Source organism: Oncorhynchus mykiss, chromosome 13, assembly GCF_013265735.2.
Source record: "Oncorhynchus mykiss isolate Arlee chromosome 13, USDA_OmykA_1.1, whole genome shotgun sequence".
Lineage (NCBI taxonomy): Eukaryota > Metazoa > Chordata > Actinopteri > Salmoniformes > Salmonidae > Oncorhynchus > Oncorhynchus mykiss.
In genome coordinates, this window is record NC_048577.1 from 68,998,213 (window position 1) to 69,014,902 (window position 16,690).

Consider the following 16,690-nt stretch of genomic DNA (forward strand, 5'->3'; position numbering starts at 1 on the left):
CATAGGTACACTTCAACTGTGAGAGACGGAATCTAAAACAAAAATCCAGAAAATCACAATGTATGATTTTTAAGAAATTAATTTGCATTTTATTGCATGACATAAGTATTTGATCACCTACCAACCAGTAAGAATTCCGGCTCCCACAGACCTGCTAGTTTTTCTTTAAGAAGCCTTCCTGTTCTCCACTCATTACCTGTATTAACTGCACCTGTTTGAACTCGTTACCTGTATAAAAGACACCTGTCCACACACTCAATCAAACAGACTCCAACCTCTCCACAGTGGCCAAGACCAGACAGCTGTGTAAGGACATCAGGGATACAATTGTAGACCTGCACAAGGCTGGGATGGGCTACAGGACAATAGGCAAGCAGCTTGGTGAGAAGGCAACAACTGTTGGCGCAATTATTAGAAAATGGATGAAGTTCAAGTTGAAGGTCAATCACTCTCGGTCTGGGGCTCCATGCAATATCTCACCTCGTGGGGCAATGGTCATGAGGAAGGTGAGGGATCAGCCCAGAACTACACGGCAGGGCCTGGTCAATGACCTGAAGAGAGCTGGGACCACAGTCTCAAAGAAAACCATTTGTAACACACTACGCCGTCATGGATTAAAATCCTGCAGCGCACGCAAGGTCCCCCTGCTCAAGCCAGCGCATGTCCAGGCCCGTCTGAAGTTTGCCAATGACCATCTGGATGACCCAGAGGAGGAATGGGAGAAGGTCATGTGGTCTGATGAGACAAAAATATAACTTTTATTGTCTAAAATTCACTCGCCGTGTTTGGAGGAAGAAGAAGGATGAGTACAACCCCAAGAACACCATCCCAACCGTGAAGCATGGAGGTGGAAACATCATTCTTTGGGGATGCTTTTCTGCAAAGGGGACAGGACGACTGCACCGTATTAAGGGGAGGATTGATGGGGCCATATACTGCGAGATCTTGGCCAACAACCCTCCTTCCCTTGGTAAGAGCATTGAAGACGGGTCGGGGCTGTGTCTTCCAGCATGACAATGACCCGAAACACACAGCCAGGGCAACTAAGGAGTGGCTCCGTAAGAAGTATCTCAAGGTCCTGGAGTGGCCTAGCCAGTCTCCAGACCTGAACCCAATAGAAAATCTTTGGAGGAAGCTGAAAGTCCGTATTGCCCAGCAACAGCCCCGAAACCTGAAGGATCTGGAGAAGGTTTGTATGGAGGAGTGGGCCAAAATCCCTGCTGCAGTGTGTGCAAACCTGGTCAAGAACTACAGGAAATGTATGATCTCTGTAATTGCAAACAAAGGTTTCTGTACCAAATATTAGGTTCTGCTTTTCTAATGTATCAAATACTTATGTCATGCAATAAAATGCAAACTAATTACTTAAAAATCGTACAATGTGATTTTCTGAATTTTTGTTTTAGATTCCGTCTCTCACAGTCGAAGTGTACCTATGATAAAAAATGACAGACCTCTACATGCTTTGTAAGTAGGAAAATCTGCAAAATCGGCAGTGTTTCAAATACTTGTTCTCCCCAGTGTATATCTACTGTAGACTCAGTGGCAGTACCATATATAGTACCATATATGTGTGTGTGTGTGTACTGTTTTAGAACAAATGAAGAAATATTCTGATTCAGAACAGTGTGTGTTGACTAATCTGAGTTAATTGGCTGAGTCATTATCCACCCACTGTTACATTGACACGAAGAGAAACGTTTTCTACTGTTTTCACTCACTGGGACCTCATGACGTAGCTTTTCATTTACACTGAGACTCAGCGATATGACAGGTTCTCTTCATTTAAACTGAGACTCAGCGATATGACAGGTTCTCTTCATTTAAACTGAGACTCAGCGATATGACAGGTTCTCTTGTGTCTCCTGCAGCAACGTGACAGCTGATGCTGACTTATGCAGCAGCCTCTCAGTACATACGCTACGTGTTCCCAGCGGCACCCTATTCCCTATATAGTGCACCACTTTTTACCAGAATGGCACCCTATTCCCTATATAGTGCACTACTTTTGACTAGAGACCTATGGGCCCTGGTCAAAATAAGTGAACACTCTTTTCACACACTCTTCTGAAGGCTCCTTAGTGCTGAGTCTACCTTCACATTGGACAGTAAGGTGAAGTAAAAAAAGGGACGAGTACATTTGTGCTGCAGTGTGTGTGTGTGTGTGTGTGTGTGTGTGTGTGTGTGTGTGTGTGTGTGTGTGTGTGTGTGTCTTTGTGTGTGTGTGTGTGTGTGTGTGTGTGTGTCTTTGTGTGTGTGTGATTTGTGTGTGTGTGTGTGTGTCTTTGTGTGTGTGTTTTTGTGTGTGTGTGTGTGTGTGTGTGTGTCTTTGTGTGTGTGTGTGTTTTTGTGTGTGTGTGTGTGTGTGTCTTTGTGTGTGTGTTTTTGTGTGTGTGTGTGTGTGTGTGTGTGTGTGTGTTTTTTTGTGTGTGTGTGTGTGTGTTTTTGTGTGTGTGTGTGTTTTTGTGTGTGTGTGTGTGTGTGTTTGAGCGTGTGTGTGTGTGTGTGTGTGTGTGTGTGTTCGTGTGTGTGTGTTTGTGTGTGTGTGTGTCTTTGTGTGTGTGTTTTTTTGTTTTTGTGTGTGTGTGTGTCTTTGTGTGTGTGTGTTTTTGTTTTTGTGTGTGTGTGTGTTTGACAGCACTGTTCTTATTTTAGCAGGCTCCTGACCTGAGGGCATTTTCCACCTAATATGAAATAAGCTGAGAGGACGATCAATGAGGACAGAGGGAGAGAAGCGAGGGAAAGAGAGGAAGAGAAAGAGGGAGAGAAACGAGGGGTGATGTACAGTGTCTATCCATATCCATGCAGCCAAGGGGTGGGGGGGGGAAGAGAGAGATGAGAGAGATAGAGATGAGAGAGAGAGAGGTACTGTGCAGTATAGTATCAGTGGGTTCTACAGCCAGAGATCCAGTAGTCATCGTGGAAGGCTGGACACCAGAGCCCCGCTAGAGTGGATTTGTGCAGCAGTGTAGGAGTTTAGCTGTGAAGGAGTTTAGCTGTGAAGGAGTTTAGTCGTGTATCTGTGAAGGAGTTTAGCCGTGAAGGAGTTTAGCCGTGTAGCTGTGAAGGAGTGCTGGAGGGAGTGCATCTCTGCAGAGCTACAACCTGGCCTGTGGAAGAGTTTAGCTGTGAAGGAGTTTAGCTGTGAAGGAGTTTAGCCGTGTAGCTGTGAAGGAGTGCTGGAGGGAGTGCATCTCTGCAGAGCTACAACCTGGCCTGTGGAAGAGCTGTCCTGGAGTGTTTCTCTGTCTGCACCATTAACAGCCTGGGAGAGATGGACAGTCACAACCACAGCCACAGGAGGCAGGAGGGTGAGTTTGGAACAGAATAATGGACGTATCCTTTTGACTGTCAAATAGCAGGCAGTTAATCCAAAGGTGACTTTTCAGTGGAATGTACAGTATGTATGAACCCTTTTTACAGTGTCCTGTCCAGGGGGTGTCCAGGGGGTGTCCCGGGGGTGTCCAGGTGGTGTCCAGGGGGTGTTCAGGGGGTGTCCAGGGGGTGTCCAGGTGTCCATCAAGCTGCCTCACGCTACAGAAACAGGGGGAAACAGCCCTGTAGGCTGTTCTGTCTGGGACAGGGCTTCCTTACTCGACTGTAATGCTGCTGTGAGCCATAAGCGTGTTCAATGTCAGGGTATAAACGTGTATTAAAAGGTCCATGTTTGACCTAAACACGAACCTATACTTTTGTGTTGTTGGAAACCTACATGAATTGGTTTCTATGTTGATCTCTGGCTATGTCCCACATGGCAACAAATGGCACAATATTCCCTATGCAGATGTAAAGGAGAGTGAATTATCACCTTAAGTGATAAATACACTAATTTGGGCATCTTTGTAACGTTTTATTTATTTGTACTTATTCATTATAAAGGTTGAATTATTGTACAGTATTGCGTTGATTCATGATCGTTCTTGTTTGTTGTTCCAGCAACGTCCCACTGATGTGTGTGGTCTGACTGGTCTGTTTAGCTGTTAAACAGGGCTGTGGTCAATTAGAATGGTCTGTTTAGCTGTTGAACAGGGTTGGGGTCAATTAGAATGGTCTGTTTAGCTGTTAAACAGGGCTGTGGTCAATTAGAATGGTCTGTTTAGCTGTTAAACAGGGCTGTGGTCAATTAGAATGGTCTGTTTAGCTGTTAAACAGGGCTGTGGTCAATTAGAATGGTCTGTTTAACTGATAAACAGGGCTGTGGTCAATTAGAATGGTCTGTTTAGCTGTTAAACAGGGCTGTGGTCAATTAGAATGGTCTGTTTAACTGATAAACAGGGCTGTGGTCAATTAGAATGGTATGTTTAAGTGTTGAACAGGGTTGGGGTCAATTAGAATGGTCTGTTTAGCTGTTAAACAGGGCTGTGGTCAATTAGAATGGTATTTTTTTAGCTGTTAAACAGGGTTGGGGTCAATTAGAATGGTCTGTTTAGCTGTTAAACAGGGCTGTGGTCAATTAGAATGGTATTTTTTAGCTGTTAAACAGGGTTGGGGTCAATTAGAATGGTCTGTTTAGCTGTTAAACAGGGCTGTGGTCAATTAGAATGGTATTTTTTAGCTGTTAAACAGGGTTGTGGTCAATTAGAATGGTCTGTTTAGCTGTTAAACAGGGTTGGGGTCAATTAGAATGGTCTGTTTAGCTGTTAAACAGGGCTGTGGTCAATTAGAATGGTATTTTTTAGCTGTTAAACAGGGCTGTGGTCAATTAGAATGGTCTGTTTAGCTGTTAAACAGGGCTGTGGTCAATTAGAATGATCTTGTTTAGCTGTTAAACAGGGCTGGGGTCAATTAGAATGGTCTTGTTTAGCTGTTAAACAGGGCTGTGGTCAATTAGAATGGTCTGTTTAACTGTTAAACAGGGCTGTGGTCAATTAGAATGGTCTGTTTAACTGTTAAACAGGGCTGTGGTCAATTAGAATGGTCTGTTTAGCTGATAAACAGGGTTGTGGTCAAATAGAATGGTCTGTTTAGCTGTTAAACAGGGCTGTGGTCAATTAGAATGGTCTGTTTAACTGTTAAACAGGGCTGTGGTCAATTAGAATGGTCTGTTTAACTGTTAAACAGGGCTGTGGTCAATTAGAATGGTCTGTTTAGCTGATAAACAGGGTTGTGGTCAATTAGAATGGTCTGTTTAACTGTTAAACAGGGCTGTGGTCAATTAGAATGGTCTGTTTAGCTGATAAACAGGGTTGTGGTCAAATAGAATGGTATTTTTTAGCTGTTGAACGGGGTTGGGGTCAATTAGAATGGTCTGTTTAACTGATAAACAGGGTTGTGGTCAATTAGAATGGTATGTTTAAGTGTTGAACAGGGTTGGGGTCAATTAGAATGGTCTGTTTAGCTGTTAAACAGGGCTGTGGTCAATTAGAATGATATGTTTAAGTGTTGAACAGGGTTGGGGTCAATTAGAATGGTATGTTTAACTGTTGAATAGAATGAATGCAATTCAGGAGGTGATTTGAATTTAAAATAAATACATTTGAACTTTTTTAAATAAATAACTTCTGCTTGTTAGTTTATTGAAAATAGATGCCCTGTCTTTATTATTTAATTGTCATTTCAGTTTGCTTCCTGAACTGACTGCCTTCAATTCGAATTGACCACAACCCTGTTGTTAAGAATCTAATGGTCTTTTATCCAATGAAAAGTGAAAACATATTTATGACTTTTTTGTTTCACAATAAAGAGACGTCAACATAGCTGTGATAGTGATACTAGTTGATGAAAGGTAAAGGAATATTTTGTTGGTCTTTGTCGTCCCGGCAACATGTGCTAATATGTGGCCTGACTTACCTTTCCGTAGCTGTTGATGATCAAATGGTCTTAGCATGATGAAAACATCATGATCTTCTCCGGACACTGATACGTGGTTAGACTGATCTTTAACTGACCTAAGTTAACCTTTCCATAACTGTTAACCATCAAATGGTCTCTGTTGTCCCGGAAGCTCAGTCCACTGACATGGAGTTGAGGATCCTGGTGGTGGGGTCCAGTGGACCGTCTCAGTTCTCCCTGACCAACTCTATCCTGGGGAGGGAGGAGTTCTCCAAGGAAGTCACCAGCATCGTCCAGAGCAGAAAGAACCTGGGGGACCTGGCCGGGACGCGTGTTGCTGTGGTCAACGGACCCAACCTCTACGGGAAGCACCTGTCCCGCACCAAGATGAAGACAGAGATGAAAAGGTGGCTGTAATGTCGTGCTGTGTCTATGCTCTTCTGTGTCATGTATTCTGTAGTGTTAACGTCTGTACCCATAAGAAGTGGTGACTTTAATGTTAACATGATTGATTCTTGCTCACAGTTGACAGAAAGTGCAGAAATGCTAAATGTAATATATTAATACTACAGGCCATTTAGCAGACACTTTTATCCAAAGCCACTTACAGTCATGCATGCAGACATCACATACGGGTGGTCCTGGGAATCTCACAATTCTGGAGTTGCAAGAGCCATGCTCTACCAACTGAGCTACAGATACAACACAATACAACACTATACGACACAATACAACACTATACGACACAATACAACACAACACAATACAACACTATACAACACAATACAACACTATACGACACAATACAACACAACACAATACAACACAATACAACACTATACGACACAATACAACACTATACGACACAATACAACACTATACGACACAATACAACACTATACGACACAATACAACACAACACAATACAACACAATACAACACTATACGACACAATACAACACTATACGACACAATACAACACAACACAATACAACACAATACAACACTATACGACACAATACAACACTATACGACACAATACAACACTATACGACACAATACAACACTATACGACACAATACAACACTATACGACACAATACAACACAACACAATACAACACTATACAACACAATACAACACTATACGACACAATACAACACAACACAATACAACACAACACAATACAACACAATACAACACTATACGACACAATACAACACTATACGACACAATACAACACAATACGATACAACACAATACAACACTATACGACACAATACAACACTATACGACACAATACAACACAATACGATACAACACAATACAACACTATACGACACAATACAACACTATACGACACAATACAACACAACACAATACAACACTATACAACACAATACAACACTATACGACACAATACAACACAACACAATACAACACAATACAACACTATACAACACGATACAACACAATACAACACAACACTATACGACACAATACAATACAACACAACACAACACTATACAACACAATACAACACAATACAACACTATACGACACAATACAACACAACACTATACGACACAATACAACACTATACAACACGATACAACACAATACAACACAACACTATACGACACAATACAATACAACACAATACAACACTATACGACACAATACAACACTATACGACACAATACAACACAACACAATACAACACGATACAACACAATACAACACTATACGACACAATACAACACAACACAATACAACACAATACAACACTATACGACACAATACAACACTATACGACACAATACAACACAACACAATACAACACAATACAACACTATACGACACAATACAACACTATACGACACAATACAACACAATACGATACAACACAATACAACACTATACGACACAATACAACACTATACGACACAATACAACACTATACAATACAACACTATACAACACGATACAACACAATACAACACAACACAATACAACACTATACGATACAACACAAAACAACACTATACGATACAACACAATACAACACTATACAACACGATACAACACAATACAACACAACACAATACAACACTATACGATACAACACAAAACAACACTATACGATACAACACAATACAACACTATACGATACAACACAATACAACACTATACGATACAACACAACAAAATACAACACTATACGATACAACACAATACAACACAATACGATACAACACAACACAATACAACACTATACGATACAACACAACAAAATACAACACTATACGATACAACACAATACAACACAATACGATACAACACAACACAATACAACACTATACGATACAACACAATACAACACAATACGATACAATACAACACAACACAACACAATACAACACTATACGATACAACACAATACAACACAATACGATACAACACAACACAATACAACACTATACGATACAACACAATACAACACAATACGATACAACACAACACAATACAACACTATACGATACAACACAATACAACACAATACGATACAATACAACACAACACAACACAATACAACACTATGCGATACAACACAATACAACACAATACGATACAATACAACACTATACGATACAACACAACACAATAAAAACATATTGTTCTTTCTGTATTGTCTCCCTGCAGGTGAAATTGTAAGTGTTTAGGCTGCACCTTTTCAGTAAGGTGTTTTGTAGCCTTTTCATGTGATGTAACACTGTAAATAACATGTGATTTTATTTAGGTGTAAGTGTCTGTCAGCCCCCGGCCCTCACGCTCTGCTCATGGCCTTTGACCTGGAGCAGATCTGCCCCAACGACGTCAAGACGCCCAAGCTGATGGTGAAGCGTTTCGGTGAAGACGCACTTTCCCACACCATAGTCCTCCTGGCCTACGAGGGGGACGTGGACATTCTGGCCCTGGAGAACCGGGTCAGCACCGACTGGCACCTCCGGGAGCTCGTCGAGCAGTGCGGCGGGCGCTACCACGTCTTCAACAAGAACTGGAGGGACCGTTCTCGAGACAAGGAGCTCCTCCAGAAGATTGAACGGATGCTGGCGACCCTGGGCGGGCAGCACTACACCAGCCGCTCTTACGGGCAGGCGGAGGAGAGCGTGAGGAAGGAAGAGAGGAAGCTGCTGAAGAAGAGGGCGGCGGAGACGGAGGAGGCGTGGAGGGAGCTGGAGCAGCAGTACCGCGGGGAGGCGCTGCGCTGGCAGATGGAAGCCTACAACAACAGCGTGGGAGCAGAGATCAGGGCTAAAGCCGAGATGGACAACGGATGGTTGAGGACGTCGCTCGCCGTAGGGGCGGGGTTGGGGCTGGCCGCGGGGGCCGCCATGGGGATGGCGATGGGGGCGGTGGCGGGGGCGATGGGGATGACGATGGGAGGGGCTTTCGGAGGGTTGATGGGCGGCTCGGCGGGTGGGACGGCCCAGGTAGCGATAGAACACCTGGAGGACAGAGTGGGACCACACGCTACTAACTTCAACACTGTTTTCATCAACCGCTTCTTCAGACCACCACGTTCATGACATGGAGGAAGTGTTAATGACTGGAACCTGGACACATACATAGGTAGTAGTTACTGGAACCAGGACATAGGTAGTAGTTACTGGAACCTGGACACATACATAGGTAGTAGTTACTGGAACCAGGACATAGGTAGTAGTTACTGGAACCTGGACAAATACATAGGTAGTAGTTACTGGAACCAGGACAAATACATAGGTAGTAGTTACTGGAACCTGGACAAATACATAGGTAGTAGTTACTGGAACCTGGAAAAATACATAGGTAGTAGTTACTGGAACCTGGACAAATACATAGGTAGTAGTTACTGGAACCTGGACATAGGTAGTAGTTACTGGAACCTGGACAAATACATAGGTAGTAGTTACTGGAACCTGGACAAATACATAGGTAGTGGTTACTGGAACCAGGACATAGGTAGTAGTTACTGGGACCAGGACAAATACATAGGTAGTAGTTACTGGAACCAGGACAAATACATAGGTAGTAGTTACTGGAACCTGGACATAGGTAGTAGTTACTGGAACCTGGACAAATACATAGGTAGTAGTTACTGGAACCTGGACAAATACATAGGTAGTAGTTACTGGAACCTGGACAAATACATAGGTAGTAGTTACTGGAACCTGGACAGATACATTGGTAGTAGTTACTGGAACCTGGACAAATACATTGGTAGTAGTTACTGGAACCTGGAAAAATACATAGGTAGTAGTTACTGGAACCTGGACAAATACATTGGTAGTAGTTACTGGAACCTGGACAAATACATAGGTAGTAGTTACTGGAACCTGGACAAATACATAGGTAGTAGTTACTGGAACCAGGACATAGGTAGTAGTTACTGGAACCAGGACATAGGTAGTAGTTACTGGAACCAGGACAAATACATAGGTAGTAGTTACTGGAACCTGGACAAATACATAGGTAGTAGTTACTGGAACCTGGACATAGGTAGTAGTTACTGGAACCTGGACATAGGTAGTAGTTACTGGAACCAGGACAAATACATAGGTAGTAGTTACTGGAACCAGGACAAATACATAGGTAGTAGTTACTGGAACCTGGACAAATACATAGGTAGTAGTTACTGGAACCAGGACATAGGTAGTAGTTACTGGAACCAGGACAAATACATAGGTAGTAGTTACTGGAACCTGGACAAATACATAGGTAGTAGTTACTGGAACCTGGACAAATACATAGGTAGTAGTTACTGGAACCTGGACAAATACATAGGTAGTAGTTACTGGAACCTGGACAAATACATAGGTAGTAGTTACTGGAACCAGGACAAATACATAGATAGTAGTTACTGGAACCAGGACAAATACATAGGTAGTAGTTACTGGAACCTGGACAAATACATAGGTAGTAGTTACTGGAACCAGGACAAATACATAGGTAGTAGTTACTGGAACCAGGACATTGGTAGTAGTTACTGGTACTGGTAGTGATTGTGTGATAGATTGTCTCTCTATCTGACTCAACTCTAAACCACTGCTGCAAAAATGCTGCATTTCGTGACGGAAACTCGGGAACCTAGGAGTGAACATTAACCTAAGTTTAACAGCCTGGTTAATTCTGATACTTTCCAAGTGGGAAACTCAGGTGTCATCTCTCTATGAGTTTTCAAGTACTAGTTACCTAGCAACAGTATGTGTGTGTACCTGTATAGAGAATATCCTCTTACCTCTTATCGCAAGTCGAGGTAGTATTTTAGGATTATACTGAGTAGATATGGGTTCACTAGAAATAGTTATACATGAGGCTATTTATTCAGTAGACTGCTCTATGGACAGGTTGAGGCTATTTATTCAGTAGACTGCTCTATGGACAGGTTGAGGCTATTTATTCAGTAGACTGCTCTATGGACAGGTTGAGGCTATTTATTCAGTAGACTGCTCTATGGACAGGTTGAGGCTATTTATTCAGTAGACTGCTCTATGGACAGGTTGAGGCTATTTATTCAGTAGACTGCTCTATGGACAGGTTGAGGCTATTTATTCAGTAGACTGCTCTGTGGACAGGTTGAGGCTATTTATTCAGTAGACTGCTCTGTGGACAGGTTGAGGCTATTTATTCAGTAGACTGCTCTATGGACAGGTTGAGGCTATTTATTCAGTAGACTGCTCTATGGACAGGTTGAGGCTATTTATTCAGTAGACTGCTCTATGGACAGGTTGAGGCTATTTATTCAGTAGACTGCTCTATGGACAGGTTGTGGCTATTTATTCAGTAGCCAGCTATACTGCCTTCAGAAAGTATTCACACCCCTTGACTTTTTCCACATTTTGTTGTGTAACAAGGTGCGATTAAAATGGATTTAATTGTAATTTATTGTCAACGATCTACACAAAATACTCTGTGATGTTAAAGTGGAAGAAAAAATCGAACAATTGTAAAGAAATGATGGAAAATGAAACACTAATAGATCTTGCTTATTTAAGTGTTCAACCTCCTGAGTCAATACATGTTAGAATCACCTTTGGCAGCGATTATAGCTGTGAGTCTTTCTGGGTGAGTCTCTCAGAGCTTTACACACCTGGATTGTGCAATATTTGCACATTATTCTTTCTACAATTCTTCAAGCTCTGTCAAGTTGGTTGTTGATCATTGCTAGACAGTCATATTATAATCTTGTCATAGATTTTCAAGAAGATTTAAGTCAAAACTATAACTAGGCCACTCAGGAACAGTCTATGTAATTTTGGTCAACAACTCCAGGGATTTTTTGGCCTTGTTTTTAAGGCTATTGTCCTGCTGAAAGGTGAATGTTTCTCTCTGTGTCTGTTGGAAAGCAAACTGAACAAGGTTTTCCTCTAAGATTGTACCTGTGCTTAGCTCTATTCCATTTATTTTTATTTAAAAAAAAAACTTCCTAGTCCTTGCTGATGACAAGCATACTCTTAACATGATGCAGCCACCACCATGCTTCAAAATATGAAGAGTGGACCTCATCAAATCAAATTTCAACGGTCACATACATGTGTTTAGCAGATGTTATTGCGGGTGTAGCGAAATGCTTGTAATGACAATTTAAAGTTTGTATCTTTTAGAGACTGTATCCATAATATAGTGAGGTCATCAGAGTTGGGTTTTAGAGAAACTGGAGACATTATCCTGGTCCTCAATGAGGCCCTTCAAGGTTGAAGAGGAATCAAGAGAAATCTTCAATCACCGACATACATTGATACTTTTGCCTCTTAATTTTTGCCCCTTAATGTTATCATTAGACCATAGTGTTATCATTAGACCTTGATGTTATCATTAGACCTTGATGTTATCATTAGACCTTGATGTTATCATTAGACCTTGATGTTATCATTAGACCTTGATGTTATCATTAGACCTTGATGTTATCATTAGACCTTGATGTTATCATTAGACCGTAATGTTATCATTAGAACTTGATGTTATCATTAGACCTTGGTGTTATCATTAGACCTTAATGTTATCATTAGACCTTGATGTTATCATTAGACCGTAATGTTATCATTAGACCTTGATGTTATCATTAGACCTTGATGTTATCATTAGACCTTGGTGTTATCATTAGACCTTAATGTTATCATTAGACCGTAATGTTATCATTAGACCTTAATGTTATCATTAGACCTTGATGTTATCATTAGACCTTGATGTTATCATTAGACCTTGGTGTTATCATTAGACCTTAATGTTATCATTAGACCGTAATGTTATCATTAGACCTTGATGTTATCATTAGACCTTGATGTTATCATTAGACCGTTCTACTACAATGTTGTTGATCCATCCTCAGTTTTCTCCTATCACAGCCATTAAACTCTGTAACTGTTTTAAAGTCACCATTGACCTCATGGTGAAATCCTTGAGCGGTTTCCTTCCTCTCCGGCAACTGAGTTAGAAAGGACGCCTGTATCTTTGTAGTGACTGGGTGTATTGATACACCATCCAAAGTGTAATTAATAACTTCACCATACTCAAAGGGATATACAATGTCTGTTTTTTTATTTATCCATCTACCAGTAGGTGCCCTTCTTTGCAAGGCTTTGGAAAACCTCCCTGGTGTTTGTGGTTGAATCTCTGAAATTCACTGCTCAACTTAGGGACCTTACAGATAATTGTATGTGTTGTGTACAGAGATGAGGTAGTCATGCAAAAATCATATTAACCACTATTACGGCACACAGTGACTTATACAACCCATTTATGTGAATTGTTAAGCAAATATTTACTCCTGAACTTATTTAGGTTTGCCATAACAAAGGGTTTGAATAATTATTGACTCAAGACATTTCAGCTTTTCAATTTTGTATTAATTTGTGAAAATGTGTAAAAACATAATTCCACTCTGACATTATGGGGTTATTGTGTCTAGGCCAGTGACACAACACCTACATTTCATCCATTCTAAATTCAGACTGTAACACAACAACATGTACATTTCATCCATTCTAAATTCAGACTGTGACACAACAACACCTACATTTCATCCATTCTAAATTCAGACTGTAACACAACACCTACATTTCATCCATTCTAAATTCAGACTGTGACACAACAACACCTACATTTCATCCATTCTAAATTCAGACTGTAACACAACACCTACATTTCATCCATTCTAAATTCAGACTGTGACACAACACCTACATTTCATCCATTCTAAATTCAGACTGTAACACAACAACACCTACATTTCATCCATTCTAAATTCAGACTGTGACACAACACCTACATTTCATCCATTCTAAATTCAGACTGTAACACAACACCTACATTTCATCCATTCTGAATTCAGACTGTGACACAACAACACCTACATTTCATCCATTCTAAATTCAGACTGTAACACAACACCTACATTTCATCCATTCTAAATTCAGACTGTAACACAACAACATCTACATTTCATCCATTCTAAATTCAGACTGTGACACAACAACACCTACATTTCATGCATTCTAAATTCAGACTGTGACACAACACCTACATTTCATCCATTCTAAATTCAGACTGTGACACAACACCTACATTTCATCCATTCTAAATTCAGACTGTGACACAACAACACCTACATTTCATCCATTCTAAATTCAGACTGTAACACAACACCTACATTTCATCCATTCTAAATTCAGACTGTAACACAACAACATCTACATTTCATCCATTCTAAATTCAGACTGTAACACAACACCTACATTTCATCCATTCTGAATTCAGACTGTGACACAACAACACCTACATTTCATCCATTCTAAATTCAGACTGTAACACAACACCTACATTTCATCCATTCTAAATTCAGACTGTAACACAACAACATCTACATTTCATCCATTCTAAATTCAGACTGTAACACAACACCTACATTTCATCCATTCTAAATTCAGACTGTGACACAACAACACCTACATTTCATCCATTCTAAATTCAGACTGTGACACAACAACACCTACATTTCATCCATTCTAAATTCAGACTGTGACACAACAACACCTACATTTCATCCATTCTAAATTCAGACTGTAACACAACAACATGTACATTTCATGCATTCTAAATTCAGACTGTGACACAACACCTACATTTCATCCATTCTAAATTCAGACTGTGACACAACACCTACATTTCATCCATTCTAAATTCAGACTGTGACACAACAACACCTACATTTCATCCATTCTAAATTCAGACTGTAACACAACATCTACATTTCATCCATTCTAAATTCAGACTGTAACACAACAACATCTACATTTCATCCATTCTAAATTCAGACTGTAACACAACACCTACATTTCATCCATTCTGAATTCAGACTGTGACACAACAACACCTACATTTCATCCATTCTAAATTCAGACTGTAACACAACACCTACATTTCATCCATTCTAAATTCAGACTGTAACACAACAACATCTACATTTCATCCATTCTAAATTCAGACTGTGACACAACAACACCTACATTTCATCCATTCTAAATTCAGACTGTAACACAACACCTACATTTCATCCATTCTAAATTCAGACTGTAACACAACAACATCTACATTTCATCCATTCTAAATTCAGACTGTAACACAACACCTACATTTCATCCATTCTAAATTCAGACTGTGACACAACAACACCTACATTTCATCCATTCTAAATTCAGACTGTGACACAACAACACCTACATTTCATCCATTCTAAATTCAGACTGTGACACAACAACACCTACATTTCATCCATTCTAAATTCAGACTGTAACACAACAACATGTACATTTCATCCATTCTAAATTCAGACTGTGACACAACAACACCTACATTTCATCCATTCTAAATTCAGACTGTGACACAACAACATGTACATTTCTTCCATTCTAAATTCAGACTGTAACACAACACCTACATTTCATCCATTCTAAATTCAGACTGTGACACAACAACATGTACATTTCATCCATTCTAAATTCAGACTGTGACACAACAACACCTACATTTCATCCATTCTAAATTCAGACTGTGACACAACAACATGTACATTTCATCCATTCTAAATTCAGACTGTAACACAACACCTACATTTCATCCATTCTAAATTCAGACTGTGACACAACACCTACATTTCATCCATTCTAAATTCAGACTGTGACACAACACCTACATTTCATCCATTCTAAATTCAGACTGTGACACAACAACACCTACATTTCATCCATTCTAAATTCAGACTGTGACACAACAACACCTACATTTCATCCATTCTAAATTCAGACTGTGACACAACACCTACATTTCTTCCATTCTAAATTCAGACTGTAACACAACAACACCTACATTTCATCCATTCTAAATTCAGACTGTAACACAACAACACCTACATTTCATCCATTCTAAATTCAGACTGTAACACAACATGTACATTTCATCCATTCTAAATTCAGACTGTAACACAACAACATGTACATTTCATCCATTCTAAATTCAGACTGTAACACAACACCTACATTTCATCCATTCTAAATTCAGACTGTAACACAACACCTAAATTTCATCCATTCTAAATTCAGACTGTAACACAACAACACCTACATTTCATCCATTCTAAATTCAGACTGTAACACAACAACATGTAGAACAATTCAAGGGGTGTAAAAACACTTTCTGTAGGCTCTGCCTACGGACAAGTTGGCTTTGTGATTCATACCGTTTATGTCCTACCAGTAGATGTCACTCCAAGTCGTAGGTAGCTACAACAACGTCATACCAGTAGATGTCACTCCAAGTCGTAGGTAGCTACAACAACGTCATACCAGTAGATGTCACTCCAAGTCGTAGGAAGCTACAAC

The 16,690-nt window shown here is 40.3% G+C and overlaps 1 protein-coding gene across 1 annotated transcript; it reads left to right on the forward strand.

Annotated features, from left to right (window-relative positions):
- The first annotated feature begins 3,274 nt into the window (after positions 1 to 3,274).
- On the forward strand, positions 3,275 to 9,361 carry LOC110539059 (GTPase IMAP family member 9). The gene is made up of 3 exons (XM_036939788.1): positions 3,275 to 3,311; positions 5,945 to 6,179; positions 8,572 to 9,361. Exons 1-3 carry the CDS (start codon positions 3,275 to 3,277, stop codon positions 9,359 to 9,361), a joined length of 1,062 nt encoding a protein of 353 aa, XP_036795683.1.
- The last annotated feature ends 7,329 nt before the right edge of the window (positions 9,362 to 16,690 follow it).

What these genes read in the sequence shown, in the direction of transcription:
- LOC110539059 (XM_036939788.1), top strand. Translation starts at nt 3,275, where the DNA reads ATGGACAGTCACAACCACAGCCACAGGAGGCAGGAGG. An exon ending in CAGCCACAGGAGGCAGGAGG is followed by an intron (nt 3,312 to 5,944) that starts GTGAGTTTGGAA and finishes TTGTCCCGGAAG; the next exon opens with CTCAGTCCACTGACATGGAG. An exon ending in ATGAAGACAGAGATGAAAAG is followed by an intron (nt 6,180 to 8,571) that starts GTGGCTGTAATG and finishes GATTTTATTTAG; the next exon opens with GTGTAAGTGTCTGTCAGCCC.